Raw genomic sequence first — 26,333 nt, 5'->3', positions numbered from 1 at the left:
ATATGTATATTGTATAATAAAATATATAATAAACTTATACTACACACATGTACACTCACACACACACAGAAAAGTTTTATAGATTGTCCATACAAAGAGAGGCAATGGACTCCAAAATGAAACATAATTTTTTTGGATATGGCCAATGCAAAAATTTTTTATGATCGTTTATACATGTTTGTAACAGAGTTTTGTTTTTCCTGCCTTTTCTATTGGGGAGAAGGGGAATAGAAGAGAGAAGAAAGAGAACTTTGTTTGAAAAAAATTTTAAGAAAACAAAAACTTTTAAAAATGTTTTATATTTAAGTTCAAAGTCCTAACTTAAGATGTTCTTACATACCACCTATCTCCCCACTGACTGATCAAAAACTTTTATTGGGTATTCCTTTTACTTCTGCCAATTCAAACAATTCCTACAACCAAGGAAAAACACTTTCATGTACTAGGAAAAAGTTTCTTAACTATAAAACTTTTATATTATATTTTTTGCAAGAATCTTGTAATTTAAAAAATCATCTGTTTCTAATATGAAAGTTAACAATTAGCTGCAAAATACACAATACTTTCCCCACTGTGGCCCTAATCCTTTACATAAAGGATATCCCAAAAGTCTTAGTACAATTTAATGTTTCCATTAACTACATTAACACTTTTGGGAACATCCTATATAATTAAGTACAATATATTTAAATTCAATTTATCTAAATCATTTAGACACTACTCCTACTAATAAAATGTACATATATAATAATAAAGAGAATCCCAAGCATCTTGGTTTTTCTTAACCTATCATAATCACTAAAGTCCAATATATTTCATTAAGGTTATTTAAACCATTTCATGATACACTACATAGTACTTCCTTGGAGTTAAGAAATCAGAACACTAAGATAAGTTACAGTGGGATGACTAAAGTATGTTGGGGTTTTTTTGTAAGATTTGTATTAAGGCTGGGCACTATGTAACACTCCTATAATCTCTGATTAGGAAGACTAATAAAGCTGATGGATCGTGTGAGTTTGGGAGTTGTGAGCTACCACAACTAAAGTTGAACAGGTATCTGCACTAAGTTTGACAGCAGTATGGTGAGTTCCTGGGAGACAGAGTTAGCTTGTTGACTAAACTGGGGTGGAAAAGTGGTCCAAGTCAGAAATGGAACAGGTCAAAGTCTCTGTACTGATAAGTGTGATCAGGCTCTGGCTTGGTGAGAAAAGAAGCTCTCCTCCCTCCCCCCCCAAAAAATGGTAGGCATTAGTTTTGGAATATACTGCAAAAATAGAATTTGGCTACTTTCCCTTCTATATTAAATAATATGATAGAATAGTTAATTATCACACAATAGTAACCAAATACCTATCTCAAAAGTAGTATAGTAAGCTATAATACTGTGATACTTACATTCTAAGAGGATTTACAATCTCTGTTCTCAGTAGTTCTTGAGTTTCGCTATAATATTCTACATCATTCTTTTCTTTTGGCCTAAGTAAGACAGTGTCCAGAACAGAACTAAAAGAAAATAAGCTGTAAAAAAAAAAAAAAAGAAAAGAAAAAAAATTGCTTTGGGAGGAACTCTCAACACAAGAACATATTAAATTAATACAAGAACTAACACATTAATTCTAAATGCAAAAATAAAAAATGGAGGACCAGAATATAAAGTAGAGGGAAAAAGTAAAACACTAATTATTAGCTTGTTCTGCAATTTTCTACTTAAATGCATTGCATAGGTAGTTTTCCTATACCTGCAATAAGATTTCCTCCACATTTTCATATATTGATTTCTTACAGCATTTTGTTTGATCCTTTCATTTTTCATTATATTGTATTTGGGTATGTGTTTTAATCCTCTGTATAATCTTGGCCATCTTCCATACCTTCCTATTTCTATTGAGGACCCCATCTTCCTAGTTAAGTTTTCTTAAACACTAATGTTTTCTAACATAGAAAACTGAAACTCCTACATCTATCATTCAATTTAATTTAAATAATTTTATAGAGTATCCATTTTATGCAAAACACTGTGTTAGAAGGTAGAGATATGAATCTTAAAAATACAACTATCTGTGCCCTCAATTCAAATAACATTATAATAAAAATTTGCCATGTGCAACCCACTACACCAGGCACAAGGTACATAGAGAGACAAAAATTAATGTAATCCCAACTCTGTGAGAAGGGCTTATACTCTACTAAGGTTACTTACTCTCTATACATATATATAAGTAAGTATAATAAAGGTAAACTAAGAAAGAAAAAAGATAAAACTACCAACTAGATAGATTAGGGAAAACTTCATAGAGGAAAAGGCACTGAAATAAACCTTGAAGGACAGCAATGATTCTTGATGTTGGAGATGTAGTTGAGATGTAATGGGAGTACCTCTGGGTATGAAGAATGGCTTCTGGAAATGAACAGGAGGAGGATGATTAAATATGGAGGGAAGGTGGTAACCTAGTTCAGACTAAACAGATTTGGTCAAGGACAACAGTCCAAAATAAAGCTAAAAAGACAGACAAAAAGCAGATTATTGGGTCTTTTAAATACCAAACTGAATAGTTTGTATTTTATCCTACAGGCAACAGAGATCTTTAGACAATTGAATGTCATGATCAAACTGTACCTCAGATAGAAGATTTTGGCAGCTGTATGGAAAATGAATTTAAAAAGGGAGAGACTAGAGGCAAAGAAATCAATGAGGAGCTTTTGTAGTCCTCTAGGTAAGAGCTATCTGGTAAGATCTGAAATAGAGTGGTAATTATGTAAGTGGAGAGGAGAAAAATGCAAGATACATTGTGAAGTTGAAACTAAGCAAGATTTAGCAACTAATTGGATAAGGGAGATTTGAAAGAGGAGATAGTCAAGGGAGACTAGGGGATTAAAAACTTAAACTAGGAAGATGCGGTCCTCAACAGAAATAGGAAGGTATGGAAGATGGCCAAGATTATACAGAGGATTAAAACACATACCCAAATACAATATAATGAAAAATGAAAGGATCAAACAAAATGCTGTAAGAAATCAATATATGAAGATGTGGAGGTAATCTTATTGCAGGTATAGGAAAACTACCTATGCAATGCATTTAAGTAGAAAATTGCAGAATAAGCTAAGGAACAGCTAGAAAAAAATTCAAACTACCTAGTAAAGGATGAAAAGGGAACAGAGCTAAATATGGCTGGCAAGGTAAACTGTGCCCAGATTGCAAAGATCTGAATAGATCTTATTATCCCCCAGGAGGTCTTGCCAGAATGAAACAACTAAGAAATAGGAAAAAAGAAGAAATAGGATGAAAAATGCTTTTTAGAATCAAATGGGAAGGAGAAGGCTTGACAATACTAAAGTTGCTTTTAGATTGGAATTTCTGCTTTGTTTCTTGTTTTGTTTTGTTTTTTTACACTGTCTACAAGACAAGATAATTGATATAACAATTACAAGAGGAACGATAAGGAGAATGATTTCAAAAGGAACTGAAAATTTTTGAAAAAAGCACAGATCTAGGCCAAAGACTGACAAATCCACAAACACTCTAAATATGTTCAAACCATAGCCCTGTCCTTTAATATTTTGAGCAAATCACTTAACTTCTCTGGGTTTCAGTTTCCTCTTCTGTAAAATGATCAGGTTAGACTATATGTGCTCTAACATTCCTTTCAATTCTAAATACCATGATAATTCTCTTTGAGAGAGAACCAATTAAAGGGGATAATCATCGCATGCTAACAAAGAAGTAACTCAATTCATGGTAGAACAAGCTTCACATACAAATATCACAGTGGTTCTATTGTATATCTTTTGAATGGTTGGTTTCTGAATTTGACCCTACCCCCTAAAATATTTTGAGTGGTTTGTTTTGTTTTTAGATTTGACTCTACCCCATAAAAGAAACCTACTACATACCAACAAATGGACTGCAGCAAACCCCACCGTTTGATGCACACAGAGATAGTACTTGTTTATTCTTTAGAAAGTTAAATGCTTAATGTGTATTGCACTTAGTGTAAAATGTATTGCTTCTAATATTATCATTAACCTATCAACTTTGTCACTCAATTATGTTTTAAACTTACCAGAATAAGGTAGAGTCTAAGTAACAAGAATTATAATGGCCCTGGATTCCTTTCTTCTTTCCAATCATTACCTCTAAACCTTCTTTTTCCATTTTTGGTGGAGTATTCTCTTCTACCACTTCACTTAAGTAACCTCCAAATGCTGAAAAAATAAAAATAAATGTGAAAGTATTTCTCAAAAAATAACTGGATTATCTGTTTCTACCCACACTTTGATTTTACTTAACTACATTTTGATGTACTGCTACACATCTACTATGGAAATCAAATTTCCAAGGTTAAAAATGAGTTCAACTTGTACTATTTAGCTCAATTTACAAAACCTCTAATTGATTCCTGGCTTTTTTTACCCTCAACTCAACCCAGATCTTAATTAGTAAATAGTATATAATCTTTTAAAATCATATGTAGCAACAGCAAAAGTTGGCCAAGTAAAACTTTTATAAATGTTTATTTTGTTGACCAAAGCAGAAAGAGCTGTTTCAACTGTTGCAATTAAAAGTACTTTTTGTCACTAAATCATCTTTTTAATGAAATAAAAAAGACATCTGAGAAGGAAAAGAACAAGCAGGACAATTCTGAAAATAACATGTTAAATTTATTGGATACTTTTAAAAAGTGCTTTTCATAAACATTTATTGGCCAAAAAAAAAGTCACTATTTTGCTTGTACCCATTCAACTCTTAAAATGAAGTACTTTCCAGTATGTATGTCATAACTAAAAATATCTAGCTATTTGCTAAATTTAGGCAAGTGATAATTTCAGGAAACTGCAATATTTAACAAGAAGAGACATACCCTATGTTAATAAATCAAAAATAATTTTCTAGTGTAAGACCAATTTATTTCAAAGTCTTAGCTAACTTTGTAATAATCAATTCATTTAGATAAAGAAGTGTAAAAAAAACTAATTTTTTATTTCATTCTTCTGAAATTATTGAAAATTAAATGACTAAAAATAACAGTAAAGTTTTAAAAAATTCCTTGATTTTTAAAAGTTTTCAATGCGTATTATATATAGTTAAAATCTTGGTAAAATTAATTTCTCATCTAGAATATTTAAAATTATTACTATGAGGCAATAGGGATTTTGTTATTAATATTGATTTAAAAGGTATGTTAATGTTAACAAGAAATTGACCACAATATTTTCATTTCTAACTACTGTACAAAATCATGAAAATGGAAATAGAATCTATTCCAAACTGGAAATAAATAAAAAGGTTAAAAATACCTAAAGAGTTGCACCGTTCAATCTGGTTGGAAACTGGTTGAAGTGAGGCAAATCTAGAATCAGGCCGGCAGCTCTTGAGTTTAACGAACAGCGCCTTCTTCAGGGCACAGGTAAAATAACGTGTACCCCTAAAAGTTCCGTCTGTACAGCCTGCACATTCATCTTCCTGAAATAAAATAAGCTTAGAGGTGAATTATTCTGTATGTACAAAGGTAATGGTTAAAGAACTAGGTAGTGTTGGTTGATATTTTATATTTATTCCACTCTTGATTCACTGGAAGTAATACCAAGATTTCCATTAGAATGATTATTTATAAGAGTTTAAGATAATGAGGCTAAGGTCTTTATTTTAAATATGGACCCATAATTTCCTTAATTTATTTTTAAAAGAACAGCTTGAATTTTCTCTGGGCTACTGAATCTCTTCTACTACTATTTCAAGTAAGGAAAAAAAAAAAAAACTGAAGCCATTATTTTCTTTGAAAACACAATGGTAAATATTATTCATTGCAATGATTAATGAACTGAAAAGGAAAAAGGAAAGAAGAGTCCTTAAATGAGTCACATTTCTGGGATTCTCCCCTTCTAAGACATGCAACAATAAAATAAAGGAAACTCCTTTGGCATATCTGTAGAATTATTCTCAGACATCGTAGACACTATACCATTATTGGAATGAGATGGGAACTTCATCATATTCCTAAAAGAATGACCTCTCCATGAGTTTCCTCTCTTTCATCTCTAAAAACATGTCAGCATCACCACTCATTTTCTCTTGCTTCCCTGCCACACAACAAGAGGTCTTCCTAAAGTCAACTCTTTCCCTCTGCAGCCTTCTTACTGCCTCCCACTTCTTTTATGACCTTGTTTTGGCAGTTATTTCTACTTGCTCAATCTCTTCTTCACTACTTCTTTCACGTTTGCTTACAAATATGACCAGGTCTCCTCAATCCTTAAAAAAAAATCCATAACTTTCCGTTGACCCTTCTACTCCATCTGCCATGCCCTCTCTCCCCTAACAGACATCTACCAACAATATCTCCATTTCTTCATTCGTTGCTTTATTTCAACTCTGAAAAAGCCACCAGGAATTATTCCTAATCTCCATACTCCAATGTTTCTGTTCCCTCAATTCTCTGCCACTTCCTACTCTATTGACATATTTCTACTAACTTCTTCCCTGAGCTCCAAAGGTATGATATTCTCCTATTCTCTGCCTACTTAACTATTTCCTTTCCAGTTACCTTCTTCCTGATGGATTATTCTAAAGCCTTCCTCTTTTCTCACCCTCCACACTTTGTCTCTTGTGAATCTTATTCTCACAGCTTCAGATACCACCTTTTTTGAAAAGATCTCAAAAATCTCAAACTTTAGCACTGACCTGTCTTATGTGTGTCTGATTTTTACTATTGACAAAGACTTTTTCTCCCAAGATCTGTGGTACTTAAAGTCTCTGAAATACTTATAATATTGTACACATTAAGATATATATTTGTCTTACATCCAGTCACAATACAAACTGAGTGCAAGAAATATGTCTTATCAAAATTTTTTCCCTCCCAGCACAGTGTTCTCAATGACATAACATTTATTGAATGTATGAAAAAATTAATAAATGGAGAAAAGAATTATGCTTAATTTACAAACTAATTAGATAGTATATCTCTACAAGGTGGCAAGAAGCCTTTTTCTAATCCATATGTTAGAGATTTTATTGTCTTGTTCATGATAATCAAATTGTAGAAAGAATAAATTTGAAAGAAAGATGAAAAATAGAATCCCAGATGGGGAAATTATTAGCAAAATCAAAGTCAGATCATGCAAGAATTATGATCTTATTATTATTTAAAAGGAGTTAAAGTGCTTTTGGTAAAAAGGCTATTTTGTTCAGCTGAATTCACTAGGTTGTATTTTAATGCTTTGATGGATCTATAATTTCAACAAGTATACTTTGTAAAAAGCAGATTGAAATTCATCCACACCTCCTTATTTTATAACTTTTTTCTCTGACTTCTTGAATAACATCTAGTTATATAATATGTTAGAAGCCTTGTCTAGATCTCTCAACATGCCAAAGGATCATTTGGGCTATTCATTGGTTTTTTCCTTGCTCTTAAGCTATGATCTGTCAACTCTTTTTCTAATCATATATTTTTCTGACAACACTCTTTCTGCTGCTTCCCTCACACAATTCTTCATGGTCAGAGATTGTTGGTGGACTCATACCCATCTTGCAACTCTCCATTGCCAGTAGAGTAGCCTATAAACTTAATTCTTTATAAATATTTGATGACTTACAACTATTCAATGTCACTGGAAGAATGCAGATGGTCAACTCAGTGAATAAAAAATGACTAAACAAATTTTGGTAAATGAATTATTAGGAATATTACATAAAAAAATAACAAATGTTAAGAATTCAAAGAGAAGACTTATACAAAGTGATGCAGAGTGAGGTAAGAAGAACCAAGAAAACAACATATACATTGATTACAAAAATAAAAATGTAAAGAACAAGAAAAAATGTAAAGTTATATGTAATTATGACAAAATTTGGTCCTAGAGAAGAATTGAGAAAATGTAATTCCCCAAGGATATGAAATATTTCCTATAATATTAGCTATTGATGATATAGTAGTGAATTTAGCTAAACTGCTTTCCCTCCTTTTCAAAATTCTGTTTTACAAGGAATACCTCAATGAATAGAAAAGGAATATAAAATTTAAAAACAAGAGATCCAAAAGCAAAAAATGATGATAAAATTAAAAGATAGGCTTTTGTTTCAAGAAGAAACCCAAGGTCATTAAAAGCAAAAGCTATCTAATCCAATATCCTTCTATTCAATTCTGTATCCAACTCACTGTTTAGTCACAAAATCTATACAAGGTATATCAACCTGAGGACCAGACAGATATGCTGTCAATCCAACTGCTGACTATCAGTTGGGACAACAGACATTCTTAATCCACTAGGTTATTCCTCTGAAGATACTTAGACTGAATCTTTTTATGCTGATCACTGTTTTCATTTAGAAGGCTCAGCAATGTTCCAAGACTTGATGCTACCAGTATAAAACTGCCCCAAACAGAAGCATTTGGAATATCTCACCATCTATAAGGAATCTCTCTTCCATTTGCACTCTGCACTGGCCATCCTCCATGACTGTGGCAAACACCTTTAGCAAGCATCACTAGAGGATTGAATAAAGTTATCTTTGTTGATACATATTTCAAGGAATCTCACATTTTTTTTTGATATATATATATATATATATGCATGTGAGATACCTTGTTGGACAAGACTCTTTAAAACATTTCTACTGAATATTCTATTTTATTCATCAACAACAACAAGCAGTGGGAATTGCTATTCTGTTTACTCTTCAGCACACTGAGAAACATTTTGAGTCACAATGTAGTGGCTCTATGGTCACTAATAAGAAAAAAAGTTTGCTACAAAAATCTTGACAGATCTTTTTTTCTATTTTCCTTCTCTTTGTTGAGCTTCTAGTTTCATCCTTAAATGCCCTCAGGATGACTTTAACTTAGATAAATGTCTGACCAAGTTTTCTTTAAACTTGTTTTTTGTTCACTGTTTTATGAGGCAATACTGTTCATAATTTTCCATCATCATCTTTAAGATATTATAACAAATTTATATTCTAACTCATTGTTGCTTTTGACTGCCACACCTTTCTATTTAGTAAATACTTCAAGTATTTGCATGTTGATTTGGTTTCCAAGCTGTTGGCCTCCTAATTGTGGAGACTGATTTACACTGGTTAAACTTCTTTAGAAAATGATAATATATATAAATTTGTCCTTTATCTATTTCTCATTTGTTGGTATCAAAAGTTTATTTACATAAATCAAACTGGAGTTCCCTCAACTATGTGACATAACTTGTAATTTTTATTCTTTACTCCAACAATTCAATGGGGATGGCTTACTTATGAATGACTCTCACCTCTAATCCAAAAAGTAATAATAGTTATTTTCCATGTCATTAAAGTATAAGTTCATTTTTGATACCTGATGTTTCTCATATCTAGTATTTTCTGACTCCATTCTCAAAAATACTATTTATAACAGATAGATCTAGGACTTTTATATAATCTACATTTCTTATTTCTTACTCTCGAACCAAAAAAATACCTACCACTACCTACCCTTGCATTGAAGTCAACAAGTATTAAAGTATATGTGTATTTAATTCAGAGGGTCACATAGAGTTCTTTATAGACTTTCTATCTCCTTTAACAGATATTTTTATGATGATCTTTTCATAAATGCTTCTCACAAGCACTTCAATATGAGATTACCAGTAAAAGAAACCAAGCTATTTCTTGCTGCCTTCAGATACAGAAAGAGTAAAACCAACTCTACCAAATCCTTAATTGTCTTTCCTAAGAGAAACTGTGAACTATCCTTCCATTTATGTGTGACTTTTTTATCTTGTTGTTTCATTTACAGTAAAAATGTCAAAATTGATATGATTTTGTTTGTCTGGTTTCTTCATTGTTCACCAGACAAGGATCTAATATTAGGAATGCCAGGAGCTAATTTAATATTAATTGACAATATAAATACTTTGTGATTCTCAGAACTCTCTCTCTCACTTTTCTCCATTATGCTATGATCCCTACAGAGTATAGGGAAGCTACAAAGAAGTGACAACCATTTTATATTTTCTTTATTTTATGGGATGCATTGGCCAAATAATTCATCACCAAATGGCTAGTCTATTGCTGATGACCCTCTCTGTACTTAAATAAACTGGTCCTCAGAAAGTAAATAGAGTCTGTTATCAAGACTATAATCCAAGCATTTCTGGCATGGTAGAATCTTCCATATCTTGGGCTCTGCTGGCACAACTTCAGAAACCCAAGGACACTTCCATGCCATAATGAGTCATTGAAGTAGAATTCTGCAGAAGCAATAGCATTAATAATTGCCTGTAGGGACAATTATCAACAAATAAGAAATTTCAATGCACAAAGTAATATTGTAACGGCATGAAAGAGTTAATTTACTAAAATTAACAATTTATTCTTATGAAGGAAATTCATACAACCTATATATTAAAACTTATTTCACACTTATCTCACTCAAAATGCAAAGTTTAAAGAAGACTTCATGTATATAAACAAACAAAGCGATCATATTCCTCTCTTTCAGAAATATCGAGAAAGCATTTTAAAATCATCCTGGTCTTGTCTATAACTAAAAGCGAAATCTTATTAATCTTTCTATAACTATCAATTAAAAAAAAAAAAAAAGGTCTTTTCACCTCTATTATTATACAGGGAAGACTTACCCCTTCTGATACATAGGATAGTGTCTGACCAAGGCTAACAGGCTCTTGACTTCCACATTAGCAGAATTTAAGTAATATTTACTAAAGTAAATAAGTTTTTAAAAGTTAAGGTGATACTAACCAGATGGAACGGGGAAGCCTAAAAGAAATGGTCAAAAAAAGAACTAAATGAAGAGCTTTTAGGAAAATTATCCAAAGGGCATGCTGACAGGTAACTATTCTGCTTGAAGAAACAAACTGTAAGGGAATTTTTACTTTACTCTGAGTACTGTAACTATGTTTTATTACCCTAAGAAAATTCCTTGTTCAAGAATCCTACAAATTGGAACTTGTGTCTTATTGACTAATCCCATTCTGCTGATCCAATTAAAAAACAGTGCATAATCCAAAGGGTTTTTGTTAATGTTATTGTTTTACTTTTGGTGTTAGAATGCATTAATAAGTTGATTTAGGTTGGGGCTTCATGGGAATGTGGTGGGGGAAAATGGTTTATGAAAGCAAGTGAGGGAATAATGTAACATATTTACTTTTCTAATTATAACTGCCTAAACAATACTAAAATTAACCTGCATTATTAACCTGCAAAATTAACAAAATAACAGAAAAAAAGAATTAAATTTGAAATGTGCTGGGTAGCAGAAACCAACATATGAATTAAAAATATTGCTTTAAATGACTATGCCCACACGTATACATACATACATACATACACACACACACACTCACACACACACACACATATCATTTTGATGATTAAAGGTTATATCTGTCCATTTTAACAAATAAGAAATTCTGTATAGCCCCATGTAGAAAAGAATAAAGAAATTTTATGGGTCAAATCATATTACCAGTTCCAGTCCTGCTAATACTTCATTTAGTCCTGGTGGCTGACCAATCCAACGGATTACACCAAAGAAAGGAGGATTATCTTTAACTTCAGCCAACGATCCTACTTCAAGACCATGTGAATTGCTTGAGGGTACAGTCAAAGGTGGACTCTCCTGGACAGGAGAGTTGTTTAGATCTCCCATCACTGACTGAACAGACAGAGACAGAGGACTATGCCCAATACCTCCATTGGTATTTGGCATCTTTGTCAAGCTAAATGGTAAAGAGTGAAATCTGTTCTCATTGGTTGAAGAGTTCAAAGAAGGAGGTTGCAGAGGTGGTGAAGAATGCCCAAAATCTGGAGATATATCTGTCAGAGATTTTGCAGGGTCTTCAGCAACTATAAAAAAAAAAAAAAAAAAAAAAATTTACTCTTAATTAGAAAATCAATTCAGGAGTAATATACTTTTTCTTACATCTTTTAAAAAATATTATTTTATGACCTCTATAATTAAATCCACTATACAGAAAAACATGTTACATACATTCATATAGGAAATCAAAGTAATTTACTATGACCAAAATTCAAATGACTCTTTTCTATTTAAAGACAAATTTAAGTTGGGGTTTTTTTTGGCTTGATTTGTTTAATGTGTTATTTGTCTATATTGGTGTGTCTATGTATAATCTCATATCTTCAACTTCATCTTCTTAAAAATAAAATTACCTTACATGAATTTAATTATATTTAACCAAATTCTAGCAGAAATAGTTTTGGATAAGGTAAAATATTCTACCACAAAGTAGAGACTTACTGGCTCTAATAGACAAGCAAGCACTAAAGTGAAGAATTGTTACTTTTTTAGTCTGGATCCATGATAAAATCACAGAAATCACAAAAGAATACACCTTCCTTGAATTACTGGAACAAGCATTTAGCTTTATTAAATTTCTTGTACTTAGAAAAGGTCATTATATATTAAAAAAAAAAAATTTAACAAATCTTACAAATGATAGAGATGAGAAAATGAAATTAAAATCAAATTTATTTACATACACTGATACATAATAATGTACTTTTTACAAAAGTATTAAAAATAGTGCTGAAAAGTAAAATGTAGTAAAATTAGAATAGATAAGATATATTTATAAAATGTCTTACAGTACAGTTTTGGTTCCTAATAATTGGATATGTAGAATGATCTTCCAAAGAAAAGGAATCTCTACTGACTTAAACTTTCAACAAAATTACACAGGGACATATATTTCAAAGTTTTCTTCATATACTCCTTAAGATAACCATAAATTATTTCCACATAGTTCCCTATTGCTGAAATGTAGCTACATTTAAAAATTGAGGTGATGCCATTTAGATGAGTCATGAATAAACTCATTTTATGGTAGCATAGTAGCTATATCCAAAATCAAAAAGAAAAAAAAACCCTACAAAGGAATTATAATAGCTATACTTTCCCAACAAAGAGACTTTCTGTCCATGAGATCAGCCTAGAGAAGACAAGAGAAGTGATATTGGATCTACTGATTCAAATGCAACAGGGGAAGGGGGGAGGAGGCAGTAGGCATGAAATTTAATGCCTACACAGAAGGGTGAGGTTGACTTCTCTGAAGTGTTGAGATAGATCCCCTAATATTGCAGAAGAATAAATGAGACCAGAAACTAAGTTATTTCAGGAATAATAAGATCAAAATAATAGAGTTTGCTCATAGGATCAATGTTGCTTATAATTATTTAATACCAACTAAAACACATTCATTTTATGGGCTAGGACCAAACATGAAATATCAGACTTGTATATAAACCAAATTGGAAAGAATATGATTTAGCTTCAACAACGTTGCCATATTCTATTGTATTTTTTTTATTGTTATTTCAATAATCAAATGTTATCTTCAGCTGAAATGTGTATATATTTGTGTATTTCTTACTTATTTGGGAGATGTTCCTTTCCCAAATAAATAAGCCAAAAGATAAGGACAACAAAATTATTATTGAATATTTTAAAATATTGCCTTAAATTTCAAAAGTAATACAAATCTATACCAATTTTTTCATTTTATAAATGCTAATATAGTGTCACCGTGGCCCATTTTGTTTATGAAAAACTACATAAATTGAAAAAATTGAGGAGAAAAAAAAGGACACTCTATTTTCCACCTTAATGAGCTAAAAGATGGGTAGGATAACTAGAAGAAGAAAAAAAAAACTTTAAAAATTCCAAATTACCTTCATCAATGTACCATGTATTTTTTGATTTGGTTTGTGGTTGAGAATAAACAGAACCACCATTTAAGGTGTAAAATAATTCAGATCTGCTTCTATTTCCAGGGTCTGAGGTAGATCCTATGGATCAAGAGAAGTTCCTTTTTAAAACTCTAAGATTTGGTGAAAGGAAAGAAAGAAAAGAAAGCTACGTAGAGCCACATGCATACAGAGTCAACAATCAATTACACAATCAATACATAAACAATATTTTGTTGTTTTCAGTTTTAAAATAATGCCAAAAAGATTTGTATGCTCAAGTGTCAATATGGGAGAAGAAAATTAAGAAAAACATGGTCACTATTATTTTATAATCAAACTGTTTTTTTAATAAATTTGGCTTTTTTGCATAGTTTTTTAATGGAAAAGTCAGCCTTTCCTAATAATACCATGTGAAGAAACTGGGTTTAGTAGCATTTTATTTTATTTTAAGAATTTCATATTTATATAAAAACTATATGCCTATCATTTTTCTTTAACCTATTGGATCATTATGGGCGTATTAAAACAAAAAAAAATTATGTAAATGATTTCATTTAATTTTTTTTAAATCAGCCTTTGAAACTTCAGGTTACAAATTTCCTTCCTTAGTTTCTTCATACATTAAACAAAAAGCAGCACAATATTATACAAGCAATGGTGAAAAGATTTCCTAGCATGATCCTGCTGATCCTTATCCTGTAGAACACACCCTTGAGAAGTCAAAAGTAGCAAAATCTCCAGGATCTACTCAAAATCTGATTTTTGATAAATCAGTCAATAACTATACATGGTAGTCAACAGGCTAACATAGGTAAACATAATAATTAATATAGTAATATAATTAAGATGTGTGTACATACAGAGAATGGCTATTGAGAGCAATGAATTATCTGACTCAGAATACAAATTTTATATTTTATTTGAGTTACAGATAAATCTATATTACATATGATCCAAGATCAAACAAGTTCCAACCATTTTTGTAGTCTAAAATACTTTTACAATATATTTTCCTCTAAAATTATTTAAGATAGCATTATTTAGTTGATATAACTCATCCTAATCTATATCAAGGATCTCAAGCAACTTTTCAATATTTAAAAAAAAAAACTTAGCAGATTATAGTATGAAGAAGTTTCTATGATTAGTAGCTAGATGTGTTTGGGAAGGAAAAGGCTCACATTTTGGAGGCCCAGAATTTTATCTGTCCTATTGGTAGTTAATAAAGTTCATATGATTATCATTAAGATATTTAATCGTATGCAAAATAATATATCTGTTAATACTGCATAATACATAAAGTATTATGTATATACATAAAGCATTCTGTACAAGTATTATTTACAAATAATTTTTCAAACCACTGAATTTACAATTCCAAATTTTATTCAGGTTTTAAGTCAAAGGTACCCAAAATTACTCAATTTTGATTGATATTCCTTAAAACTTGACCTACTTTATGATGTTCAAGCAATACCTGTATCCCTCACCATCCAAGCCCCAGTGACCATTTTCTTCTGCTAAAAAGATTGAACACCCTAACTTTAAGTGACAAATTTCATACAAAATTTTCTTCCATTACCAGAAATGTTACCATATTGCTTAAGAATAAGAAACTCAATCCTCATCTCTGTTAGTATGTAACATCAAAATTACATGTTAAGAGAAATAGTCATTCTATTAAAGCATACCTGTAGCCTTTGGTTTACTATGACTGGATAAACTTTTATCCCCACCACCTCTTGGCATAAATGCAAGTTTGGGAGGCCTTCTTTCTTGTGTCACACTATCTGAAACATTAGATATGTTTTTCAAGTCTTTAATTTTAAGAATTATTTAAAGCAAAAACACTAAAAATCAAACAAAAAAGCTATTTCTTAAGTAGTTAACTGTATATGGTCAATCTCACAAATTTATAATTTTGTGAGTGCAACCAAAGATACAAAAAGCACCTCCAGAGTCTATTACAAGTTATAGTCAGAAGAAATAATAGTTCATTCAGTCTAACCTTACTTTAAGAAAACTGAGGTCACAGAGAAGGGAAGTTTCACTTACTCAAGTTTATTCTATTAATAAAGGGGGCAAAGTCAATACCTAAACTCAGTTCTTCTGATTCTAAATCTAGTGTTTTCTCCATTAAATCATGTTTTATCCTTAAAGTTTTAACTGTCTCTCTGACTGGAGGGTGGGGCCATGAATTTCAAACCCTTCATTTAAGGGAGGAAGCTCACCTCCAACATCTCACTTCTCACCTGGCTGAACTACTTTTGGACTTGGTCAACTTCTCCATCATGCCCTGGAAAGTTCATTGAGAACTCTCAAGTTCTTATCATCCCTAGTATTCCATCTGATCACTACTTCCTGTTCCCTCTCCCTTTTTAACTTCCTTTTATATACTGTTCCTCGTGAGATAACAATTTTCTTGAGAACAGGGACTATCTTTCTTTTTTTTCCTTTTTCTTGCTGAGGCAATTGGGGTTAAGTGACTTGCCCAGGGTCACATAGCTATCCACTGAGCTATCTAGCTGCCCCGACTATCTTTCTTTTAGCTTAGCAAATGCCTAATAATAGCTTAATAAATATTTAGAGAATGTAATTTTAATTTCAAAACCAGCACAAAATCATAAATTCTAATTTTGAGTTAAAAATTCAAAATATTGAAAAGGTATCTGTTTAGAAGCCAATATGGAAATATAGTCCCTGAAAAAAAATTGACATAACATTCCATATATATATGTATATGTATATATATATATGTATGTATATAAAAACACTTATAAATCATACCTGATAAAGCTGTAAATCAGCCCAAATCGTATCACCCAAGGTAGATTTTGGAAGATAGGAAAAAATGGGAAAAAATGTACATTTTAACAAAAGGAGAAGCCACTTTTGAAAAGAGATTAAAAGGAAATTTATACTGTATTAATTAGCTTCAAGTAATGGTTGGTCATTTTTCTACTGAGGAAAAAAATACACATTTTAAAGTTCTGCACTGCATTTACTGTAGTAATTAGCCTCAACTAGATGCTTGGGCTTTTAAATAAATTACAGAATAGAAGATTTCTTTTAATTTACAAATTAAAAACTAGCAAATTATTTTTAAGTCTATGACAAATTAAAGAAAAATGTTAAATACAATATTAATCAAATAAAGCAAAAAAGACACTTCCTTGGATTCTGCCAGTTCACTAAATGGCATAGTGTTTCATAGATGTTCAAGTGCAGAAAATATCAAAGTCACAAGCTTCACAATATATGAGGGAAACTGCTGAGAATAAAAGTTTTTATTATTAAAAACTACTAATTGATGTAAAAGCCTCCAAAAGCCAATCAATCCTAAATACATTACATATAAAACACAAACATTATATGTTGAGTATACATAAGTATACAAGTAAATACAAGTAAAGTATATAAGTACACAAGTAAAAATAATAATAGTAATTACCACAGTAAATGTTATTATATTTTTTCCCCTCTTCTTTCTCTTCACTGTGCTTATGGGAGCAATGATAGCCCATCTCACAAGATGACAAATATAGGTGCAGCTCATATATGTGACATTTGATTGCCAAAAAAAAAGCATGTATTCAGCATGACAATTATTTTTTATTCAAGATCCACAAAAATAAATAATATAGTAAAGGACAAATGTATTGGTAAGGTACACAATAGGAATATAAATGGCAGATCGAGGGAGAAATAGCAAAGAAATATAGTTAATTGCTACTGAGAAATCTTGGATGATTTACATTTCAAACCAAGTTGGAATATGGAAAACTATACTGAGAAAAACACAGATGATGCAGACTAGAAAATACTTCAAATTTTTCTTCTAAACTTGGGAGTGTTACAGGCTGAGAAAAATCACAATTATACATGAGCTAAACTTCACATTTGGGGTATCTTTTTCTTCCTTAAAATAGAACCTAAAAATGGACAATTTCTTGAGATTACTAGTGGGCTCAATATATATTCATTTTTATACTTAAAAAAAAAAATCAAAGAAATTTAAACAAAGTAAGTTAATAAAATCAGCTTTTCCTTCTCTATAAAAATTCTGTCAGAAAACTATATCCAAATGATATAGAAAAAACCTTTAACATGCTTCTGAATTGGTTCAGAAAGCTCACAATTTAACCATGTACTCCTAAAGAATAATATTGGATAAGAGATTTATAACTGGAAAGAACCCTAGAGAGTTCATCTAATCTAGCCTTCACTTTACAGATAATGAAACTGAGGGAGTGACTTGCCTAAGGTCATGGGTAGTAACAGAAATGGGATGTGTACTCAGGTCCTCTAACTTCAAACATACCTCTAGCTTATTCTGCTTTACTAATTCAATTTATCAGTTACAATTAAAAACTTAATAAAAGTAAGCATATGTGTATACTTTTTAAGAAATACTACTTTAGGTAAGATGAACATAATGTCTGTATGGTATTCTTTTGTATTTGACAAAGTTATTTTTTTTTAAAGCCTACTTCTTGTATGTTTCTAATATCTACCTATGGATAGAGAAAAAAGTAACTAGCCACAGAAACTACTCCATAGTCCACTAGAAATTATCTCTGTGACCTTGGGTCAAACACTTTTCCCATATGTATAAAATAGAGAAAACAAAAGCACCTACCTACACTAGATTCTTGTAAGGATCAAAATCAATGAAAGACTATATAAAAGTACTTTGCAAAAGGCATTGTAAATTTTTAGTTATAATTAACATTCTGGTATATTTTTCTAAGTGACAATAGAATAGGCTATGAAAATGCCCTCATTTACTTATGAATATTTGTACTAACTATTCATTTGTACTAAATGAATTCATTTGTACTAACTATAATAACCATCATACTAATGATGCTATGTCATGGATTTGACTTCTATGTGGCTTTCTACTCCACTGCTGTATACTTGTAGCCTAAATCTGGCCAGGTATCACAGAATATATGCCATTTATCACAAGAGAGAGAGGATAAATGAGAGTGGATGGATCAGAAAAGTCCATCATTATTATCATAAAAACAAATCAAAGTTAGTCCCTTACTAAGGGGGAATCTTTCTAGTCACCTTTCTATTGCATCATTTTCCTACTGATATAATGGTAGGCCCCAAAATAGAATGAATATAATCATTCTGAAATTAAAGAAAGCCACAGATACTACTTTTTTTTTTTGTATTTTACACACTTATTTTGAAGAAACCATGAAATATTCTCCTAGAATTTCTAAATGGAGTTTTACAAATAATTATATATTTTGAAATACTAAAAAAATGCTATGTTAAAACAGAATATCTTAATTTGACATTTTTAGGTTAGATAACTTTTATACACAAGGGTCATTAGTGAAAACATAAAATGTACAAGAATGTTTTCATCTAATGCAAAATTTTGTTCACAAAGTACAAGGAAGGAATACCCATGATTCTAATTGTCAGAGTAAAAAATGATTTTGAAGAATTCAAATATATAAAAGTAACTCAAATTATAAAGTAAAAATGGAATATTGCAAACATTTATCTCATACTTCTTAGATTTAACACATTTCCCTTTGCAACTTAAAAAAACAGTGAGGGACAACTAGTGGTGCAATGGATTGAGTATCAGCTCTTAAGTCAGGAAGACCTGAGTTCAAACCTGACCTCAAACACTTAATACTTCCTAGCTGTGTGACCTTGGATAAGTCACTTAACCCCAATTGCCTCAGCAAAAAAACAAAACAAAACAAAACAAAAAACAGTTTTTAAAAAAGATTTTGCCCATCTTAAGCCTTCTTAAATATTACTTGTCAACCCAACAGAAAAATGACCAAATATTAGGAATTGATCAATCTGTCAAAATGTTACAGCTGAAAAAAATTTAAGAATTACCTAATACAATTCCTGCATTTTATAAATGAAAAAACTGATGCATAAAGGAAAAAGTGAGAAGTAATTTTAAAAATTTAGTCATGCCAAAAATAGCATTAGGGCCTCTGGCAAAAAAAATTGCTTCAGCTTGCTTACCTAATAGTGCTATTAATCACAGAAGAACTAGCAACAAAATATCACTATAGGAACAGCTGCTTAGGAATATGGATTGGCACTGATTTTGAGACTTCATTGGTATAAGGAACTCAGAGATAAATTCTCTCTACCATGGCAGGTCAGCATCTTCTCTTCAACTTAAAACTTTAAAGAAGCAATCAGGACATTAAGACCTGCCCAGTGATCTGCCCAAGGTCACACAAATAAAATCCTCAAAAGATGGGCATTAAAAGCAGGCATAAATGTAGCTAAACAAGTAATTTGTGTAAATCTCAAATCTTTCCATGCCAAATACACCCATAGGCCCTTATTGGCTCAAACTGCTTAAGTAACTGCTTACAGGTTTTGTCATCTTTTACAACTCAACCATTTTTATTAATGTACCACATGATATACATCTCAAGAAATACTGTTAAAGATAATATTCTATACAACAGAAATATAAAAAGCAAGATTTGGATTTGGTAAATAGTTTTATAATTAGGTTTTTATTTTTATTTATTTTAGGTTTTATAAAAACTATAAGTTTAAAACCTTTATAGAAATATGGAGACTTAAACATAATATAATTGTAATATCAGGAAAAATGAATGATAAAGATATACATCCCACATGGCACTTCTAAAAAGTAAAAGCAGCATTTGTCATTTATTTTATGGTAAGACAGAAAAACTTTCTGTGCAATTATAATAAAAATATGTGCTTATTGGAAAACTATAAAAAGTTTGGGGCTTCAAATAAGCAGGCTGTTTTGTAAATAAATAAATAAATAGAACATACCTGGGAGGATGTCATTGATATGCAACAGAAGTGTACTTTCGACACTTGCAAAACTACAAAGTTGTATTCCATTGAATCTTCCATCCCAATTTCCAATCGGATTATCCTAGAAATATAAAATAAAATCATATTAAAAACTCATTCCTATTTTTTAAAAAGTGCTGAATAAAGAAATTTAGCATTTCCAACTTTATGTTACCACAGAAAATTTTCTTGAAATAATTTCATCTTTTGTGCTTAAGAGGAAAATTGATGAAATATGAAAAGTTTTTATAGAGAACTATCATCATCCTTTGGAAAACATAATCCAAGAACTATTATAGTAAATCCATAGGGCAAGGTATCTAGATTTTTCTTCACATTTTACTGTACAATAACTTGTTTTTTCATAACCATGTTCTCCTTCCATATTTAACAATATTAACATTAATCTGGATAAAAATTGTTCGCAAAATTAGATTATTCCCCTCCTCCAGAAATAATGAAAATTCTTCCCATTCTGATTACATCTTAATATCTCTTTAGTACTTTTAAATATTTATATTTAAACATTAAAAATGAATTTCAATATTCAATACACAACATAAATAATAGTACAGCATAAATTAAGAGTTTAAAAATATGAACGAGTACAGATATGATAAGATCTGCACCGCTGCAAAGAGTGATGAGATCATGAGTCCATCAAAGTAATATTATGTCTTATTCTGCATTTGGGGGGTACAATTTTTTGGAAATAATTCTATCAATTCATATATGTCAGCTTTTTTCCCAGAAAAAGGGAATAAACTCTTCCTAGGCAGAATATTTATCTTATATATAATCCTATAATATCTAGGAAAAAGCCTTGACTATAATAAATGCTTATTTACTATTATCTATAATATAGGATACTTGTAAAGTCAATTGATCATAGGACCATAAAGACTTGGAAAGCCCAAGATCTTTCCTTTGCCCATCAAAAAACTATACTTAAACTATCAAAGTTAGGTTTTCTAAAACTAAATATAAAAAATGAAAATTCTACAACTTCTCATTCAGGGGCTTAATTAATTCTAAATTCTTTCAAAATCCAAATTTCCCCAAGTTATGTGCACTTTAAAAACACTTTTAAATCCATACCCCACGGATGTTCCATCTTAAATATGCAATGGGCATTTTCCTTGTTGATTTAATAAACATGTTAGATAATCAACTAATATACATTCAACCCCTCAAAAAAATTAAACCTTCGAGTTTCTTACCATGTCAACTCCAACAAAGTATCCTAAATTCTCTTTTCCTGGTAAGACATCACAGAATATAACTGTTCCAGATTCTATACCTTCTCCAACCTTCAAAGAAACTCTGGAATTTATTTCCAAAGGAGGAAGTTCAACCTGCATCATGTCACCCGGGCCTGCATAATCACTTTCCAGTGCATTGTCATCATCTTCTATAAGTTCTAATTTGTCCAAAGCCACAAAGACACCACAATCTTCATCACATCTGAAAAGCTGTTTTCCTTGGTAAACTCCATCAGTGAAACCTTGACCACGACCTTCTTCCTAGATTTAAAGAAAGAAAAAAATTACTAAAGGTAATGTTAGAGATAATCTTAGAAAAGTCCAAATGCAAGTAGTTAAAATATGCAGCCACTATTTAAAGCTAAGACAAAGTTACCTGACAAAGTAAAAAGTCTCTGTAGAAAGAAAATACATTAAAAATTATAATTCAGTGCATTTATATATGAATGGATGAATTATTTCACAGTTTTGATATTATCAAAAGAACTAAATCAATATCTGTGAAGAAATGCTCTTTTTCTAATCATTTTTGTAACAACTAACAAATAAATATAAATGATTCTATGGACAAAACAGTAAAAATACAAAGCTCATGCAACTGAAAACTGTAATTGGCATTTAGTTTTGTAAGATATGATACCTTATAAAATAAATGTAATAGATATTTTCATAATTATTTAGAATATTTTTAATACCACTAATATTTAGTAATGTAATATAATCAACTTACATGTTTACATGTATATAAAATCACAATTTTTAAAGTGTTTTCATGTACATTACCTAGCATTACTTTTCAATTAGCACATGAGAAGGGTATTACTAAATTTATTTTACAGATGAAAAATCCAAAGATCAAGGCAATAATAGTTTTGCCCAAATTCATTCAACTCATTAGAGGAGGGGTCTGGGATTAAATTCTAGTTTTTCCATGTCAATTTAATACTCTTTCTACTATATCATGCTGTTTTTCTATCTTTCTAGAAGAAATGATTTAAAGATGATTTTTCCAGCTAGTCCCCAGATAGGGTAACTGTCAAGATACTATAGCTAGCTTACAAAAAAGAGTTTTGCCAAGATAATCCATGTATGCCAGCTTATATATAATAATAATAATATTAATAACAGTAATTAGTATTCATATAGCAAGCACTATGCTCTTTTCAAACATTATTCATTTGATGCAACCATAAGAAGTAGGTACTATTACATTTTACAGTTCAGGAAAGTAAGGCAAAAGACATTAAGTAATTTGCTCCAGATCACAAAGCTATTAAAAGTGTTCAGAGTCATATTTGACTTCATGTCTTCCTCACTTATATAAATTGTATATGATTTATATATAACTAGAGAGAACAATGCATCAATGATACATCTTAACACATTTAGGAATTTATTTGATTAATTAGTTTGCAGTTCATCTGTAGTTTTACTAGAATTCTTTTTTTAATAGCATGTAGTAGATATTTCAAGACCAAGATTTTAACTATTACTGTTTATGCTTAACTGCTTTCTCTAATGTAGCTTTAAAGTAAATCATTTTGGAATGTCCAAAATAAGAATATATTTTTGGTCCTAACAATCAGTCCCTAAAAGAGCTCAATATATCCCTGGGGCAAAAAAATAAAAACCTTAAAAGTGACAATTAAAAGACAGAAATCTTATCAAAAATCTTTATGTTTAACTATATACTTTTCCCCTTCAATACCCTGCCCCCATCAAAAACAAAACAAATATACATCATGTTCCAAAATTGCTTGTCACACTTACCACCAATTCTACTCCAAAGAATATTCCCGACACTGTCCTCTCCGTTAACAAGGGTCCTCTGAAGCGTACAAGTCCAGGAAATTTTTCTTCCCCAGATCTCAGCTGTACTTTCACAGGGCATCCCACATCTATTTGGAGGCCTTTACTTAGTCTGTTTCTGTTTTTAAATAGACTGTATCTTTCCTCACAATTGGTAATTGCCAAAAGCAATTCTGTGAATTTTTCATTTATTTCTACTACATCCTTCTCATCCACAAAAAGGACTGCATGTGGCTGCTCCAAAATTTTTAATCCAATATGATTTTTCTTGCCTTTAGAAAGAGGAATTCGCGTATGCCCCAAAGAACGATCTTGAATATATTGTCCTATACTCCCCTTTGGTACTTTAAGAATTTTTTGTGTTTGTTTGTCTGAAACACTGCATTCTTGAAGAAGCAAGTAAAAAATCCGTTCTTCCAAATAGGGTGAAGTAACTTTTTCTTGGCTCCATAAGCCTGAACTCATTGTGATTCTAAGTTTGAAAGATTAATTCAAGAAAAAAGAATCACTACTATGCTTTCAATAAAATGCTACCCCCCACCAAAACAAAAACAAAAACACCTTCACTGGCAGTCCCACGCTTTGGTTTTAGCAAATTGATGTCCATTTTCTAAAAAACAAAACAAAACAAAACAAAATCCTCAAATCAAAAAGCCTAGAGGACAAGCAAAAAAGAAAATTTTAACTTTTTTCAACATTAAACTATGATAAAATTTATTCACTTTTTATTATGATTACAAACATGTATATATAATTATTATCCTAGAAATAATTCAAATATATTCAAGAACAAAAGAATTCATTTGTATGTGTATTATAAACACATGTATATATTCCAATACATCACCACATATTCACATGTATTTTATATGTAAGTATAATTTTGTAATTTTAAATAAGTGGCATATCTTATTACAACATCAAGTAGGTTAAAAGCTAGCATGATAGTACTTACAAATAAATTCAATTTTTAAAATTCAAAAATGAGAAAAATCTCAAAATCTACCTAGAAAATTTTAAAATTTTTATTAACAGTAATTCTCTAAATTTTAAAATAAGAAAAGATTCAACTCTAATAAAGCTTATTAAAAGTAAGCCAATTTATTTTTAACATGAAACCTATAAAAGGTTCATTACAACCAAAAAAGTCTAATATCTGTGCTCTATAAACTTCCTATATATTTAAGTGATGGCTACTAATATTATATAGAGCGGTTCAAGATTCTGTAATTTTTACATGCATGTATATGTAGAGGGAGAGAGAAGGGGCACACATATTCACCTTATATGAGAAAATTCATTTTTTAAAATCACAGAATCTGATATTATTTCCATTCAATTTAACTCCTATTCCATTCTCAATCCAGTTTTACAAAGGAGGAAACTGAAGCCCCAAAAGGTGATATGATTTACCAGAGATCACATGGCTCATTTCACATATCCTGAGCTAACCACAATTAATTTTTTTTTGTATGTCATATTTTGGTCAATGGAACATTTCACCTCTGAATCATTAGTATCATTTCTCTAATCTTAAAACACTTTTTATGCCTAAACTTTTTCTCCCATTTTCTCACAGGCATGGAACTAATTTATATAATAAAAGGCTTACTGGAAATTGTAAAAGTACATAGCCTCAATTCAATTTTATTAGGGGCTTAATCTCTAAAACATTTTTGATAGATCAAATTTATAGGGTTTTGATGAGAAAAAGTGTCTATATACATCCTCTTTATAATAAAGTGGCTTTTAATTCCTGAGTATTACTAATAAACTAACCTACTACTAACTAGATATATATTCCTAGCATAGCCTACATTGTGCCAGGGACTGTACTAAAACTCTTTACAAATATCTCACTTGAGCCTTATGATGTTAGGATCCTGATTGACTCAGATTGAATATAAATACAGTCATTTCTACTTTGGTCAGAAACGTGAGGGTCTTCCCCTCCCAGATTCATTCATTCATTCATTTAGATTTCTTTTAGATTAAGTGAAAGGAGATTGCCTCAACTGCTATCTAGCCTTAAACACTGAATGGGTGCAGCCCCAGTCAAACTGAAATCCATTAAAGATCTTATCTTAAAAAGACCAAGGTCTCCCACTCCATCCAGAGCCATCCCCAGTCTTCCTAATCTATATCTTGCCTCTGGTCCCAGATGGCTGGAGGAGAAAGTGAGGTGGGTGAACTTGCACAGTCCTCCCTCACTTATTCACTTGCACTTTATGGCATCACCTTCCCTAATGTCATGGTCCTCTTCAGCATGAAGGACAAACAGCAACAATTATTACTTTCATTTTATAGATGAAGAAATTGAGGAAAACAAAAAATAAGTGGCTTAACCCAAGGTCACACAACAAGAAAACATCTGAAGTCACATTTGAATTCAGATCTTCCTGACTCTAGGCCCTGTTCTCTACTTACTGAACCACAAAGCTACACCATATATTTATTACTGTATTTGTTTTATTCTTTCTTCTAATACAAATGTCCACTTCTTTTTTATGTATAATTTACAATATTCCCATATTTCCAGATTTATTCAATTCTTGAATAGATCTTGATTATGAAATACAATAATCAAAATTTTAAGTTCAATCAAATTAAAAATGCATAAAGTACACCATTTGTAAAGCACTATCAGTTATTTCTACAAGTTAATTCTCCAGGTAAGGAAGTTGAAACTCACAAATGTTATTACACAGTTCAATACC

At 30.8% G+C, this 26,333-nt stretch overlaps 1 protein-coding gene across 7 annotated transcripts in view; it reads right to left on the bottom strand.

Moving 5' to 3' along the window:
• The window catches only part of CYLD (CYLD lysine 63 deubiquitinase), a 64,430-nt gene that overhangs the window by 23,062 nt on the left and 15,035 nt on the right, over positions 1-26,333 (bottom strand). For 2 of the 7 annotated variants that reach the window (XM_031954481.1, XM_031954482.1), the window contains exons 3-12: positions 23,578-24,226; positions 21,766-22,068; positions 20,522-20,627; positions 16,496-16,504; positions 15,400-15,498; positions 13,691-13,807; positions 11,466-11,845; positions 5,302-5,467; positions 4,068-4,209; positions 1,399-1,521 (exon numbers count right to left, since the gene is read on the bottom strand). In XM_031954481.1, coding sequence (XP_031810341.1) covers positions 1,399-1,521; positions 4,068-4,209; positions 5,302-5,467; positions 11,466-11,845; positions 13,691-13,807; positions 15,400-15,498; positions 16,496-16,504; positions 20,522-20,627; positions 21,766-22,068; positions 23,578-24,081 — 1,949 coding nt within the window. In that variant the 5' untranslated portion in view covers positions 24,082-24,226. The remainder of the gene's footprint in view (positions 1-1,398; positions 1,522-4,067; positions 4,210-5,301; positions 5,468-11,465; positions 11,846-13,690; positions 13,808-15,399; positions 15,499-16,495; positions 16,505-20,521; positions 20,628-21,765; positions 22,069-23,577; positions 24,227-26,333) is intronic. The other 5 variants (XM_031954483.1, XM_031954485.1, XM_031954484.1 and 2 more) reach the window with 5 other exon arrangements.

The sequence above is a fragment of the Sarcophilus harrisii genome, chromosome 2 (assembly GCF_902635505.1).
Source record: "Sarcophilus harrisii chromosome 2, mSarHar1.11, whole genome shotgun sequence".
NCBI classification, from domain to species: Eukaryota; Metazoa; Chordata; class Mammalia; order Dasyuromorphia; family Dasyuridae; genus Sarcophilus; species Sarcophilus harrisii.
The sequence above is the reverse complement of the archived record's forward strand: the minus strand, read 5'-3'. Positions and strand labels throughout refer to the sequence as shown.